This window comes from Canis lupus, chromosome 5 (genome assembly GCF_048164855.1).
Source record: "Canis lupus baileyi chromosome 5, mCanLup2.hap1, whole genome shotgun sequence".
Classification (NCBI taxonomy): Eukaryota; Metazoa; Chordata; class Mammalia; order Carnivora; family Canidae; genus Canis; species Canis lupus.
This window is the reverse complement of record NC_132842.1, coordinates 55,545,085-55,560,797: the sequence shown is the minus strand read 5'-3', so window position 1 is coordinate 55,560,797 and position 15,713 is coordinate 55,545,085. Positions and strand designations below refer to the sequence as shown.

Sequence of the window (15,713 nt, the reverse complement as noted above, 5' to 3'; positions counted from 1 at the left end):
AGAAGTATGAATCCTTTGCAGGTAACAGTGCTGGATATGCCTGCTGTAACCCCAAAAGGGATCCCTGACCAGATTCCATATATCACATTTTCTCCTAGTGCAAAAGCTTGGATCTATACTATAGACTTAACTCACAAGAAAATGCATCTGCATTTACAGTATGAGATCATTAAGAAACCTGCTTTCAGCCAAAGACTATTTCCTCTCCTCTCAAAACCCAAATATGACCAGCACTGTGGTGGACATTGCCCAAGAGCATCAGCTGCATGTGAGGTTTTAAGTATCACTGTGGCTCTTCCAGTGTAGAAGCCCTACTCTGTGGAGGACTTCTCCCCTGAGAACATACTCAGCTGTCTCCAGAATACACCAGAGTGTGACTCAGGAGGAAAGCAATAGAAAAAAAGTGTATAAGACCCTTAAATTCTCCAGCATCTGCCTGCCAAGGCCCGAGAAACCTCCACCTAGTCTCCTGTAAAACAAAGAAACATACAGGATAAAGCTAAGGCAGGATTACCAGATAGAGCTTTGACCCCAACCTCCTCTGAGAAACCCTGGTTGGACAGACTGGGCATATTTCAGAGGGTCTTGCTTCGACTGGTCTACATTGGCCTAAGCAGCCAGAATCAAAACCCTTTTGAGTGGCTTCCTTGTTCCATTGCTGTTAGCCCCATATGCTCTTTTAGTCTTAAAGAGCTCATCAGGGGTAAGAAGAGACAAGGAAAGAAAGACCTGCAGAAAACACATGCTAGAGGGGAGTCTTTCCCCTCAGGTCCCCAGGATTGGCCTCAAGCTACCTACACTGAGATCTTCCTAGAGCAGAGAGGAAGAGGAGAGACCTCCTAAGAGACAGAAGGCTCTACCTTCCATATTTAGAAAGGGAGCATTCCAAAGCATTCCAAAGCAGACATTCCAGCTGGAATAGGGAAAGTTCAGGAAGGAAAAAAAAAAAAAAAAAATCAAAGACTTGAACAATAATCAGAAGTGGTAACTTTCTTCCCATTTTCTCCTTTACTCCATTTTTGTGAAAAATACTAATAAAGTTAGAAACAAAAATCTTTTTAAAAAGGAAAGAAAATTTCAGCACCCAGGACACAGCTCACAGAACAATTTGTTGATTGAATGCAGGCTCCCTTCTCCCCCACACAAGATAAGTGGCCAGGCTTCCAGAACAGATTCAGGATCCTATGCCTACACTGGATCAAACAAAAAGCTAGTAAAACTTTGGGTGCATTTAGCGTTAAACGCCTTCTTTGTTTTAATAGGGGGCACCGTATGTGAGACTCTACTTCCAGACACTTGATCCTTTTTGCTAAGGGGACAGGAGCAATCTGACAGTCGCTCAGCTGTAATAATGATGCTCCTTTGTTATTTCCCACAATGTCTGGAAACAAATCCTATAGAGACAAGTCACAAACACACAGAGCCTAGGAAATAATGCAGACTTTTCTTTATTCTCTGTCTTGTCTAACCTTTATTGAATACTTATTGGGTTCAGGTACTGTTCATACAATTTGTCTCATTTAGTCCTCGGGTCAACAAGACAGATCAAATCGGAAAAAAACTGCCCTCGTAGTTACCAAGAGTCATGATCTGAACAGGTAATCCATGGCTATAGGAGACAATTTCATTTGAGAGGATGTCCAGTTCTTGGTGTCACATTTTAAGAAAGTCTCCACCTGTACTAAGAACACATCTCAGTAAAAGTGACCCCATCTCCTGGCCGAAAGAATAGACCGGCTAAATCAGAGCCACATTAGCAGCACATTGATTCTAATATTCAAACAGAATTTTTACCTGCCTTATTTTATCTGATTATGCCTACTTCTACCTCCACTATCTCTGCAAAAGAAGAGTTCAAAAACATTCAAGACAAAACGCCCACCCCCGGTTTATTTATGAAATATGGTCTGTCTCCACTGAGCCTGTATTGGAGGAGGAATTACTTTTCCCTTTTCCTGAGGGACGTCATTAGCATAGTGATAATTAATGAAAGGCAGCAGCCAGAGTTTGGTAAATTATTAATGGTTTCAATCATCCGAAGAGCAGACAGCCTCTGTGTGCAGTTGTCCTTGGTGATAGCACGAGAGTACTCTGGGGAAACAGGGACAATGGACAGAAAACCAGAGCCGCGTGTTGTGTAGCTCTGCATGTATAGGTTCAGACTTTTTCATCCAAATGGAATGGGTTTTCATGCAAAAGTATTCATAGATTAAAACTGGGGGCAGATCCCTTTGGCACATGAATATTATTAGATTCTCCTTATAGAAGAGCTAAACAGAAATTAGGTCTGGACCCAAGGAGCTGTTGAAAACTTCAGAGGAAGAAAGTAGTGGGTTTTTACAGCAACCACAGAGCTTGCAGATTAGAGGGTAAAATTGAGAATTCATTAAGAGATCAATGACAAAGCGTAGTTGGAGAACGTATGCCAAAATAGGTTATTAGAGCCAAAGTGTTGGAAACAAATGTTAGAAGCTAAGATACACAAACAAAAGGAATCATAGGCAACCTGGAAAAATGAGTGATGATGCTCTTCACAGATTTCCAGGGAAGGGAGATTCAAAGCCAGTGTAGGAATCTTTCCCTTTCTGTAAGTTTACTTAAGATCCCACTTAAACAAAGCCTTCTTGTCACCTAAGATCATAAGCTCCTTGAGGGTGGCAGTTTTGACTGTTTTCTTCTCTGATGTATCACTAGAGCCTAGGACAATGCTAGACATAGAGTTAGTACTCAGAAATATTTGTTGAGTAATGAATAAGGGGATGAATAAGTGGATACAGCTATTTTACCATGCTAGATATTGGATAAAAAAGAAGTATTGAGGCCATTTCTTTCATCTTCAGTCTCTGCACCTTTTGCAGAACTTCCAACAGCACTATGTGGGGACTGAACACAATCCCCACAGGAGGTTCACAATCTTGGTGGGCCATAGGAGCTACTGCAAGAAGGCCTGGGGAAGAATGTGCCATTTTCAGTGGAAAACAAGTGGCAGTTACTAGTTATGATGACTATGTACTTGGATCTAGATTTGCTATACCTTTATTTTTTTTATAGTAAAACACCAACTCCTTGAGAAATAAGGATGTTTTCATTAATCCATTAAACAGATGTGAAAAGCAGCATTGCAAGAGAGGTGCAATCTCTTTGAAAAGTGGATCAAACTCTTGAATTCAACATACTCGATATGTCTGTAAATAAACTTATGGCATGAAAAAAAAATACTGATAAGCATTTTTCCAAAAAACCACATCAATCGTTACTTTGAGTAACAAAGAATGTACTGCCCAATTCAATGGAGATCAGAAAGAGAGTAGGAAAACATACAGTGGATTTATAAATGTGAATTCGGTCGGTGGTCATGATAAAAAGTAGTTTTAACAGAGGGTTAAGAATATAAGTCAAACTGTGGTAAGTTTAAGAATGAATGGGGGTGTGTACTTTCAGGACAACTGGTGCCTTAAGTTCATACTAGTAAGTAATCCCACAAGAAGGACAGAGAAAATGGAAAAAGAAAAAAAATTAAACGATAAAGCCAGCCTCAAAAAGGAAGCTAAATGTCCCAATGGAGCAAAATGCAATGTCATAAAAAGACCAACGCTGAGAAGTTGCTTGACTCAGGGTTCAGAAGCTGGCAGGGGCAGCTAAGAGTTTGGTTCCTATCGGGTTAAAGGACTAAAACTGTTCCAAAGCAGGGTTTGAAGCAGAGCTCTTCCAATCATGAAAACAAGCTAAATTTGTTTTAATTGCTGCTGATGACTGCTGGGTCTATAGCTGATAGAAAGTCATAAATTCAGGGAAGGAGAACAGGTCTATGGCCTTGGAAACAGGAATTAGACACACCACTGGCTGAACCCGAATCATTGCTTGGAAAAGAAGTACCAAGAAAGTTGCCCAACCGTCTGACTCTCTCTGATCCCCACGGGTCAGGAGACCCAAACCAACACTGTAAAACCTGGTTCTGGACTACAAGCCCAAGGCACTCAGGGGAGACAACACAAAAGATTACCCAAGTGCTACTTTGATTTTTAAATTTAGCCTTTAATTAATTAAAATTACAAATTCAAAAACTTAGCTGGGGACGCCTGGGTGGGTCAGTGGTTGAGCGTCTGCCTTTGGCTCAGGGGGTGACCCCGAGGTCCTGGCATCAAGTCCGTGGGGAGCCCACTTCACCCTCTGCCTATGTCTCTGCCTCTCTCTCTGTGTCTCTCATAAACAAATAAATTTTTAAAATCTATTTTTAAAAAGCAACTTAGCTCTTCCTTGTCCTATTCTTAGATCTTTTTTTTATCCTTCCTACCTAGATTTACAGTAAGCCCAACCAGGGGTGCCAGAGTGGTTCAGTCGTTTAAGCATCTGACTCTTGGTTTGGGCTCAGGTGATGATCTCAGGGTTGTGAGACTGAGATGGGGCTCAAAGGAACCCCATGTCAGGCTCCACACTCTGCGGAGTCTGCATGAGATTCTTTCACCCTCTGCCCCTCCGACTCATGCACTCTCTCTCAAATAAATAAATAATCTTTAATTAATTAAGCCCAACTGGAATCTTTCATGTCTCATCTTTCTCCAGTCACAGTTCTGAGGTCATTTAAAAATCATTAAAGAAATTGAGTTAATAATAAAAATTTCCCACTGATGAAAGAGTTGACCAGACGTCCACAGATAATCCTTCCTTACGAACTGTTTCAAAGGACCAGGAAAGTAGAGGGGAAGCAAATTCTTTAATGTACTTTTTGAGGGGACTTAGCCAAAATCAGACCAACAAGACAAGAAAACAAAATTACAAACCAATCTCTCTTAGAAATACATAAAAGACATAAAAGTTTTAGTTTTCTATGTTAACAAATCAAAGCCAAAATGTGTTACAAAATATGTCATAACTAAGTAGAGTTTATTCCATAATAGGGAAAACACCATTAGAAAATCTATCAATAAATTTGTTATGTCAAGCAGACAGGGCAAATGACCAAGTAGCACGAACAGTGTTTGGGGAGTAACTTGTAGTGGGAAGAGGAGCTGGAGCAGGTGTGTTCTCCACTGCATGCCCAGGGTAGAGAAGGATCAGATGTTAGGTCCTTGAGCTATGGGAAGGGTCAGCCAGCCACACACTTGGTGGTGCAGAGGCTACAGATGTAGGACATGGTGAAAGCTTGGACTCCAGCCCTGACCTTCCACTTCAGCACTCCACCAAGACTGATTTCTCAACCACTAGCATGTATCCATAGTGCTCTGTAGGAGGGTGACTACTTCTCCAGGATGTGCATTAAGTCAGATTATTAATAGATGAAGGAAGAAAAATAGAATTATTACCTATGAACGCAAAAAAAAGTTCTACAAAATTCAACACTCATGTTTGCAAAAAAATAAAAAGCTTATCAAGCCAACAATAAAAGGAAAATTCTTCAACCTAAGAAAGAGCATGTATTTTTAAAATTTACCAAACAAAAATAAATTTCTATGAAACTTCAGAAGCATTGTCACTGAAGTCAGGAATATGAATGTCTGCCTTCACCCCTATACCACTGACATACTGACAGACCTATTCAAAGTAATAAAATATGTTAAAGTATAAGAATTTGAAAGGAAGAGAAAACTATCCTTATTTTCAGATAACACAATTGTCTACGTGGAAAATCCCAAAGAATATGTCAGAATATTTAGAACAAATAAGAAAACTACTTGGAACACTACAGAATATCAATATATAAACACGGTATATAGCATTCCTATCTATCAAAAAACCAATTATAAAATATAATAGAATTAAAAAGCATACATACCATCAGCAACAAAAAATTGGAATCCAAATAACAAATCTAAAACTTAAAAAAAGTCTAAAAATGATACTAAGGTAAAAAGTCACACATTAGGAGATATTTGCAACACTATCCAGCCAATAAGGAAGTAGTATTCGAGATACATATGAAGAACTTCTACAAGTTGATTAGGAAAAGGCAACCCAACTGAAAAATAGGCAGAGTACATGAAAAGACAATTCACAAAAGATATAAATATATGCTCATCCTTAGTAGTCAAAGGAATACAAATTAAAATAACCATGAGATACCATTGGTAAAAATGGTATCAGATTGGCCAAAAAAAATTTAAGATTTTTTTTTTCATAAATAATCTCTACACACAATGGGAGGCCCAAACTCACAACCCCAAGATCAAGAGTCACATGCTCTTCTGACTGAGCCAGCCAGGTGTACCAGGCTGGCCAACATTTTAAAGATAACCACTCTAAGCATAGATGAGGCTCTGGAATACACCACTAGTAGGAACATAAATGGGTAAAATCATTCTAGAGAGCAAACTGGCATTATCTGGTAAAGTTGAAAATAAGCATATTGTATAACTTACCCCACAATTCCACTACTAGACCCTAGATAAACCTATACAATGCAATAAAGAGAGAGAAACCTGTGCAGGTAAGGAAGTAAGGAGAGAGAACGGGAAAAAAAGAACAAGACAGAGGAAATGATTCCTACGAGCTCTGGGCATCTGCTTCCTTACTGCACATCTATATTTCCTGCCCTCTGATCACCTTATAATAAATTCCCCCTTTAGACATAAATTCATTAGGATTGGCTTATCTATTTTTTATCACTAAATGACATCTCAGATAACTTGAGTCAAAAAGGAAATCAGATTTTAAAATTGAGTAAAAGGAGATCGGAAGATAAATAAAATGTAATCAAGGAGGGTTCAACTTCCACCCGGAACACGTGTCAAGGCAGTCTCCCCAGTGAAGGCAGCTTGTGTTAAGAGGGATTCTATTGGATAAATGTCCTCTGACTTACCAAATCTATATTGATTGCTTCGCTGAATTTTCACTTGGCCAGAGGAATGGACAAGTCACTTTACCATTAAGGCTTCTATTTCTTCATTTATAAAATGAGATTTAGGGATCCCTGGGTGGCGCAGCGGTTTAGCGCCTGCCTTTGGCCCAGGGCGCGATCCTGGAGACCCGGGATCGAATCCCACATCGGGCTCCTGGTGCATGGAGCCTGCTTCTCCCTCTGCCTATGTCTCTGCCTCTCTCTCTCTCTGTGTGTGACTATCATAAATAAATAAAAAATAATAATAATAATAATAAAATAAAATGAGATTTAATTAAGTGACCTCAAAGTTTCCTTTCAATTCTGAAATTCTGTGACCAACTCCCAAATTTTTATTTATTTGTTTGTTTGTTTATTTATTTATTTATTTTATTTATTTATTTATTTATTTATTTATGACAGACGTAGAGAAAGAGAGAGAGGCAGAGACACAGGAGGAGGGAGAAGCAGGCTCCATGCCAGGAGCCCGACATGGGACTCGATCCCGGGACTCCAGGATCACGCCCGGGCCAAAGGCAAGCGCTAAACCACTGAGCCACCCAAGGATCCCCAACCCCAAAATTATGACAATGGATAAAGTAGGACACTGTGAGAATCTCAGCAAACTCCTAATAAACCCACAAAACCCAACTGCTCTAGAACCTTAAGGTTGATGTTATAAATCATGAAAGGCGATGGAATGCATAAAGTAGCAGCTCAGCTGAGGCATGGGAGCTCAATCCATTGGAAGTGTGGCTTCAAAACTTTACAGCCTTCAAAGTATTTGCCGTCATAAAGCTCTTAAGGGATGCTGAGTGGCTCAGTTGTTAAGCATCTGACTTCCACTCAGGATATGATCCTGGGGTCCTGGGATCGAGCCCTGCATTGGGCTCCCTGCTCAGCTAGAAGTCTGCTTGTCGCTCTGCCCCTCCTTGCCATTCATGCTCACTCGCTCTCTCTCTCAATAAATAAATAGATAAATAAATAAAAACTTAAAAAAAAAAGAAAACAATTAGAAACTGAATATATTTAGCTCTGGTCTCTATCCTCCCATGCCATTTTAACCATAGTTGAGGGAAAACACCATCACACATCAGGAGAGTTTGGGAAAACTACTGCTTCAGACTCTTCCTGGACAATGTCTCTAGCATCCTTCTTGTCCATCCACACCGCCCTTATCCATCCAGGCTTTCCTCACTTCTTTTCTGGCTCACGCAGTATATTCCTGCCTATGCTTTCTGTGTCCCCCTCTCTGATGCCTCCTTTGATGTGGTGTCAGAATGACCTTCCTATAACACAGCCCCGGTCATGCCCTATGAAGCCTTGGCCCTTTCACCCACAGTCATATCTGCACTTAACTTCTTGTTCACCATTTTGCACCCCACAGACTCAGTCCTCAGGCTCTTTCTAACTGCATTTTTTACACACTTTTTAAAAATATTTTATTTTTAAGTAATCTCTACACCTAACATGGGGCTCTAACACACAACCCTGAGAACAAGAGTTGCCTGCTCTACCAACTAGCCAAGCAGGTGTCCCTCCTTGCACACTTTCATTCACACTATTTCCCACATCTTAAACAAAATTTCCCCAATCTTCACATTTTGAAATATTACACATTCTTCAAAGAATACTCAAATACCACTTCCGTCTATAAGCCTTGATAATTCACCTCTGTGCCCTCTAAATTTATCCTACTCTGTCTAGTACCTAACATATCATGTCTTAAAATAAATCTGCCACATTATAGTAGAGATTAGGCTATCATCAGTTTCTATACTGCATATATATACAATTATTAAATAGATAATTTGCTTCACTTTCTTCTCAGCAGATAAGTTCATATCCTACTTCCCTTAGAAAACAGAAATAAAATAACTACCCACAACCTCTGCCAACACACATATTAAAGTCCCTTATATCTTTACATACCATACGCTCTCCTTTCTTCCCAAAGCTGTCTTTTTCCTAGCTCTGAATCCCATTCCCCCATTCCTGACAAGAGCTTCACTTCATCAATTACCTCCTCTTCCTTCTAAATGTTTGATCTCTTTCTTTTTTGCTGATTCCTCTTCTCAGTAGTTCAGGGAACATCAGTTAGAAATATCTGCATAAACTATTCTCAAGCCAAAACAGTTGTGCCGATAGACCCTCTAGACTAGAGATCCTGAACAGAGCACCTACATCTACAAAGGCAAAGGAAACAAATTAGAAACACGCATTAGCCAGGCAAGAGAGAATTATATTTAGCCAACCATCCATCAGTGAAATAAAGGACACTGAAAGCTGATGCCAGAATCACCACCCTCCCTACTCTCAGCCTTGCTTTCCCTTGAGATATTCCCGATCTATAAACATCTGCAGATTCCACTTGGTCAAGGCAAAAATGTACCTGATGGGGCCCAAAGGCGTATTTACAGAGAAAGCCACTTGACCATTCTTTATCTGGTATTCATTTTTTTCTTTTTTCTTTTTTTTAAGATTTTATTTATTTATTTGAGAAAGAGCACAAACAGGGGAAGCAGCAGAGGTAAAAGGAGAAGCAGACTCCCCACTGAGTAGGGACCCCCTGATGTGGGGCTCCTTTCCAGGACCCCGGGATCATGATCTGAGCCAAAGGCGGACACTTAACTGACTGAGCCACCCAGGCACCTCTGGTATTCATTTTCTAAGAGCCCATGGCCTCATCATGTCAACATAAATTCATAGAATTCATAAGTAGATAAAGTCATAGAATTTATTATGGCTTATATTTTTTGTTTCTTATTTATTCTCACCAAAAGACTATAAATCATTTGATTGTAAACTCAAGAACGAGGATTATGTCTGTCTTATCATTATGTTCTCAATACCCAGCACATGGAAGGCACTCAAAAAAGTGTAGAATGAATAAGACTAGCCAAAAACAAGTTCAGTAGTTCCTGTTCAGTAGTTCCTAGTAGTTCTAGGGTAGGAAGCTTCACAAAACAGTCTGAGGATATTATTTAAACTACACAATCCCAGGCAGCCTGGGTGGCTCAGCGGTTTAGGGCTCCCTTCAGCCCAGGGCCTGATCCCAGAGACCTGGGATCGAGTCCCACATCAGGCTCCCTGCAAGGAGCCTGCTTCTCCCTCTGCCTGTGTCTCTGCCTCTCTCTCTGTGTCTCTATGAATAAATAAATAAAAAATCTTTACTAAAAAATAAAAAAATAAATAAACTACACAATCCCAAATAGTCTTACCTAGTTGTCAAAGAAAAACCAGAGCTGGACCGTCATTATAACCATAGAAATAGATTTTGTTCAAGTCTACTGCAATATGGGAAAAGAGACTTCAGTACAGAACAAGGCTCAGTTCCTAATTTAGCATGGGCAAGTAAGAATTTATAGCCAAGAATTAGATGGGAAATTACTAATGGGATACATCAGGGGTCAAGGAAATTCCAGAGAAACCAACCTGACAGGATCTTTGCTAAAGACAGGCTAAAGTGCTCAGATGTCACCTGGGTGATGGTGGGAGACGAGAAGGATGGGGGGACTGTTAATAAATTGATTCAGCAGGGTGCTTGCTTCGATAGCACATATAATAAATTGATTTAGCAGTGTTCTTGCTAAAACTGGATTTTGTAAGGGAGTGCACAGAAGGAGGTCCAAGAGCCTGACTCAAGTCTGGTCAAGAAAGAATATTTTTCAATAACCAGAGTCAGATGAACCATCATCAAGCTTGTGAAGGGCATCTGGGTACCTCACTACAGCATGTGTCCCTCACAGGCCTCTGGATTCTAGCAGAGAGTGAGGGGTGAAACACCAGCAATTACCGCAGGGAAGGCAGTGGGTGCGTGTCGTTGAGAAAAGTCCTCTGGTAACTTCCACCCATCACCTCTAGACCCTGTGAGAAGCATTGCTCTAGAAACATCATTCCTATGCCTGTAATGTTCTTCAGATCTTTAGATGTAGACACTTGGTCAACTCTCAGAGCCCTGATCCTTCAGCCAATCTCAGAAGATCTCTGGGGCTCTTACACAACTGACCGCTCATGGATAACTACTCTTTTTTTTTTTTTTTTTTTAACATTTAACATTCCTATCCTCTACCACAGAGACCTTCAGTCATTAAACATAGTAAGGCATTCTATTTGAAGAGGAAGTCTAACTGATAAAATGAGAAGGCAAAGTTACGTCCCCCAAACCACTTCAGATGAAATGTTGCTATCATTAGTACAGACTGTCATTACCACCGTGAACTTGAAATTTGGATCTCCAGACAAAACTTTTGGAAAAAGCCCGCACACTGATTCCTCATTACCAGTGCCCCATAAGTCCATATCCTTCAGTCAAATGAAACAGAGAATGGGGTGACATAGAAGTAGGGGTGAAAGAGTTAAAGGGGTTCAGAACAGAATTATTTTTTGTATTAACCATTTTTTTTAAATTTTAATTAAATTCACCAACATATAGTATAATACCCAGTGCTCATCTCATCATGTGCCCTCCTCAGTGCCCGTCACCCAAAACAGATTCTTATTCCTGTCTTTTGAACCTCAAAGTCCTCCAGGAAGAGGGTCTTTTCCTCTTTGGGGAAATATTCCAGGCTGCAATAGGAAGCACCTCTCAGTGTTATCCCTCAGGGTCCTGCCTGTACACTAATCAATGATTAAAGCAATTTCCTGATCTTATTTATTTAGGACTGTCGTGAACGAGAACAGTTAAAGGACTCAAGATGAAGATTAGGATTTTAAATATTTTCTGGAAAAGTAGCAGACAATGAAACCATTAAAGAACTATTGGCAGTTTCTCAGGATTAAAATGTAAACCCATTTCAATCATAACTAAGCCTGTCAAAGAGGAATTCAAATAGCAACATGACCCCCCAAAATACATCGGCACCCGAGTGAGCTAATTTCTATTAAAGAAAGAAATGCTGGGATCCCTGGGTGGCGCAGCGGTTTAGCGCCTGCCTTTGGCCCAGGGCGGGATCCTGGAGACCCGGGATCGAATCCCACGTCGGGCTCCCGGTGCATGGAGCCTGCTTCTCCCTCTGCCTGTGTCTCTGCCTCTCTCTGTCTGTGACTATCATAAATAAATAAAAATTTAAAAAAAATACTAAAAAAAAAAAAGAAAGAAAGAAGTGCTTTCTGGGGAATTTGGGAGTCCAAACAACCTGTTCAACTGCCCAGAGTGATAGGGAAGCAAAAGGCAAATAAATCTTGGGAGGCAGAGGGATTAGAGCTGAAATCATGATTTAGGATTATGTGACCTGACCAAGATGATTTCCATCATCTCTCTTGGCCTCTGCTTCCTTCTCTGAAAAATAGTAAGAATATGTATCTTGGAAGACTATTAAGGGAATGAGCCATGCTAATAACAACAATAAGAATATTGCAGATAGCAATTATGTGTGAGAATATTTTCTCTTAGCATACTCTATTTCCCCAGGAAGCAGGGGAGGGATTTTTCTTTTTTAATGCTAATATTATGCAAGTGCCTCTTGAGTTTGCATTGTGAAGCCAGAAGCACCTGTTTGTCTCACGGTGCTGCTTCTTACATGTTATTTACTCTGACTTAAACTTAGAAATGTGACCTCAGGCAAACATTCAAAAACATTTAAAGGCTACTAACCTTTACATTTAAGATTTCTATATTTCTTGAGTTGCATCTACCACCTATCATTTGTTTCCCACCCCCCCCCTCGAAACTATTCACTAAAATGACTATTTTTCCTTTGAAGGGATAAATTTTCCAAGATTATCTATCAAGTAGTGGGAATGATTGGGACTCATACCCTTAAAGCACCTAATACAGCCATTTCTCTTCCTTTGGACATACAATAAGCCCCAAAGAATCCATTTTCTATCAATGAATATTTTCTAATAAAAGAGTAGCCAAAACAAAAATCCCCTTTTTTTTTCAAACTGCTTTCTTTTTTTTTTCTTTTTTTTTTTTTAAGTTTTTATTTATTTATGATAGTCACAGAGAGAGAGAGAGAGAGGCAGAGACACAGGCAGAGGGAGAAGCAGGCTCCATGCACCGGGAGCCCGACGTGGGATTCGATCCCCGATCTCCAGGATTGCGCCCTGGGCCAAAGGCAGGCACCAAACCGCTGCGCCACCCAGGGATCCCTCAAACTGCTTTCAAAGGGGCTATAGTTTGAAACAATTCATCTTTTATTATTCTCACTGTGAAAATTAAGGATTCTACTAGAGATTTTAATAAACGATATCACATCAGCTCAACTCCAACCATCTCCAATTAACACACACACACACACACACACACCTCCCCACTACCATCACCACCCCACACACCACTGCAATAAAAAAAAAAAAAAATAGAGTACACCAAAGCCTGTGTGGCAAACTCCCAATTAATGATGAAAACTCCTTGGAGCCAAGGTGCTGTTCTCCCAATAGACTGTTATTTTTAAAATATTTCTCTTTGAAAACAAAAGCATGATTAATTCTACCGTTCTTACTGAAATTACTTATGACATAGAAACAACAACACAGAATGAGCAATTATTAAAAACACTTTATTATGTATAATTTGTACATGCTGCAATTTGTGTCATTGAGGGTCATCTTCCAGGTTGTGACATCACCTACCAAGATTAACTAAGTCTAATTTTTATCCTGCCACACCACATACAAAAATACAATTTTCAAAGTGAAGTTCCCCTTCTTTACACAAAGATACGTAAGAGTTTGTCAGGTGGACGAGGAAAGAATACTTTGCACATGTATCAACACCATAAAAGGCATTATCTTTCACACAGTAACATCTAATGTGTTCTTTTATTTGTGAACAGCAGGAAAAGGGCCTCTTAACCCTCAGAGGGAAATGCAAACTTTGTTGCTACAGCTGAACCCCAGGGATGAAGGTGTGGTCCTCTCGGGGAAGTAGGGGTAGTGGGGATTTATGTAGGCGGGTGGACACCTCACAAACACTTCAAAAGGAAAGAATTGCAGGTGGTTCCTCTGGGACAGTCGCACAGCTTCCCAATCCTCGCTCCTTTTCTCACCGCACACCGTTCCCCAGCGTGGCACTGCAAATGATACAGTGTGTGGTCTCCCCAAATAAGCAAACCCAGGCTCCCAACAGGCCCACCTCCCCATCAACACAACGTCTGCCTCTTGGGTGAGATAGATGGAACCTATCACCATCACCAGAGGTGTAAGTACAGTCAGACCTGAAACACAGAGAGCTTTAACATTTCAGTGAGAGAACATAAAAAGGAAAAAAAAAAAAAGTGATTATTGAGCCCCTCCTATTTTATTCCACTCTTTATTTTTTCAGGGATATGGTACATTATTCTGGCTCTCTGAGCTGTTTATCAAAAAGACAAATAATCAACCGGACATTTTTCTAAGAAATAAACAATAGACCTGTATTTTCTCACAACCTCTGCTCCCTGCTTTCAAGTCTCCTCATACCAATGAAGGTGTGTGTGTGTGTGTGTGTGTCTGTGTGTGACAGAGAGAGAGAGAGAGAGAGAGAGAGAAAACACAAGTGTGCATGTGTGTAGTTCCCCAAGGAAAGTGACAAGCCAGAAACCAATAATTTTGACCTTAAAACATAGATCAGAAAAACTGGCAGTGCTCTAGCTGGCAAGAAGAAAACTGGAGGAACAAGCACCGAGTAGATTTAAGGGCTCCTCCAATTCAGAGAATTTTTCATGAGATGAGGAAAAGCTCATCCACAAGAAATGCTCCTTTTCACACAGACCCAAGAGCTGGTTCCTGGCACCAGCTCTTGGATCTCCCGAATGGCCCTTCCGCTCTCTGTCCTTAGAGACCAAGGGGCATGGTCTGGCGGCAGAAAACACAAGGCAGCCCGCAGAACTCTGTCAACCCATTACCTGATTTACCCACATCCTAGGGCGAAGGTCATATATCAGACTCAAGCTGGCATATCTCCTCTTGGGAAAACAGGAAGAGGGTGACCCCAAACCCTTACCATGGGGACTTGGCCGTACTTCTTCTCATAGATCGGAATACTTTTAGTCTTGAGCTTCTTCAGGACTTCCTGGAGCGCTTCGATCTGCAACACATTGCCCCCCCCGCCCCGGAGCCCGAAGCTGCCGCACTGGCCGCAAGCCCAGCCCAGGTGCTCACCCCCAGCCCTAGCTACGAAGCTCCCCGCACCACACTCGGCCCGGGACTCCAAGGACGGCTTGGGTGGGTGTTCACCCAACCAGCACTGCTTCCCACACTGACCGCAACTCCCTCAGCTGCTGCGGCTCCTGTTGCTCCGAGGGCCCGGGACAAGGGATTCACTATACAAACTGCCTGAAGCAGTGGGCTCCAGACGATTTCCAGATGCAAACCAGGGCTTTACTGGTTTTTTATCTGCCTGCACCCCGGCTCTGGCAACAGGGGTGGGGAGGGAAGGAGGGAGAGAGGGAGGACGGCCACAAAGGAAAGGACCAGGCGCAGACAGTCCGGGAGGGGGGTCCGGGGGATACCCACCAGCTCCTTCTCATGGGAGGCGTCGTCCACGGCGGAGTAGATGTCCAGGGCTCGGGGCTGGAGCTCAGCATCGTCCTGGGCGCGGGCACCCAGCAGAGGCAGCAGCAAGAGCAGGGCGGCACCCAGGAGGGTCAGCGGCCGGAGGCGGGGGCTCTCCATGGTGCTGAAGTCGGTGCCGCCGAGGCACCCTGCGCTCTCGCCTTTTATAGAGAGCCCGAGCCGAGGGGGGGCGGGCGCCGAAGGAAGTGGGTGTGGAGGAGGGTCCAGGTCAGCCGTCGGTAGGCAGTGCCCCGCCACCGCTTGACATCAGTGCCCGCTGGACACCGGGCGCCCGCGAACCAAGCTCTGCGCACAGAGCCAGAGCGCGGAGAACAGAGACCCGCTCCCAGGGCTGTCAGCCCCGCAGCAAGGGATGCTCCCCCAAAGGGGCCAGAGCTGAAACGGGGGGGGGGGGGGG

At 42.1% G+C, this 15,713-nt stretch overlaps 1 protein-coding gene across 1 annotated transcript; it reads right to left on the bottom strand.

The window, feature by feature from the left end:
* Positions 1–13,299: 13,299 nt before the first annotated feature.
* CARTPT (CART prepropeptide) lies at positions 13,300–15,462 on the bottom strand. The gene is made up of 3 exons (XM_072825111.1): positions 15,257–15,462; positions 14,745–14,828; positions 13,300–13,833 (listed from the first exon to the last, which is right to left on the bottom strand). The coding sequence occupies exons 1-3, from the start codon at positions 15,413–15,415 to the stop codon at positions 13,726–13,728; spliced, it is 351 nt and encodes a 116-aa protein (XP_072681212.1). The 5' UTR covers positions 15,416–15,462; the 3' UTR covers positions 13,300–13,725.
* Positions 15,463–15,713: the final 251 nt, after the last annotated feature.

Coding starts and splice junctions, on each gene's coding strand:
- CARTPT (XM_072825111.1), bottom strand. CDS start 15,415: ATGGAGAGCCCCCGCCTCCGGCCGCTGACCCTCCTGGGTGCCGCCCTG. Junction 14,829..15,256: donor CCTCCCATGAGAAGGAGCTG/GTGGGTATCCCC, acceptor AATGTGTTGCAG/ATCGAAGCGCTCCAGGAAGT. Junction 13,834..14,744: donor AGTACGGCCAAGTCCCCATG/GTAAGGGTTTGG, acceptor TATCATTTGCAG/TGCCACGCTGGGGAACGGTG.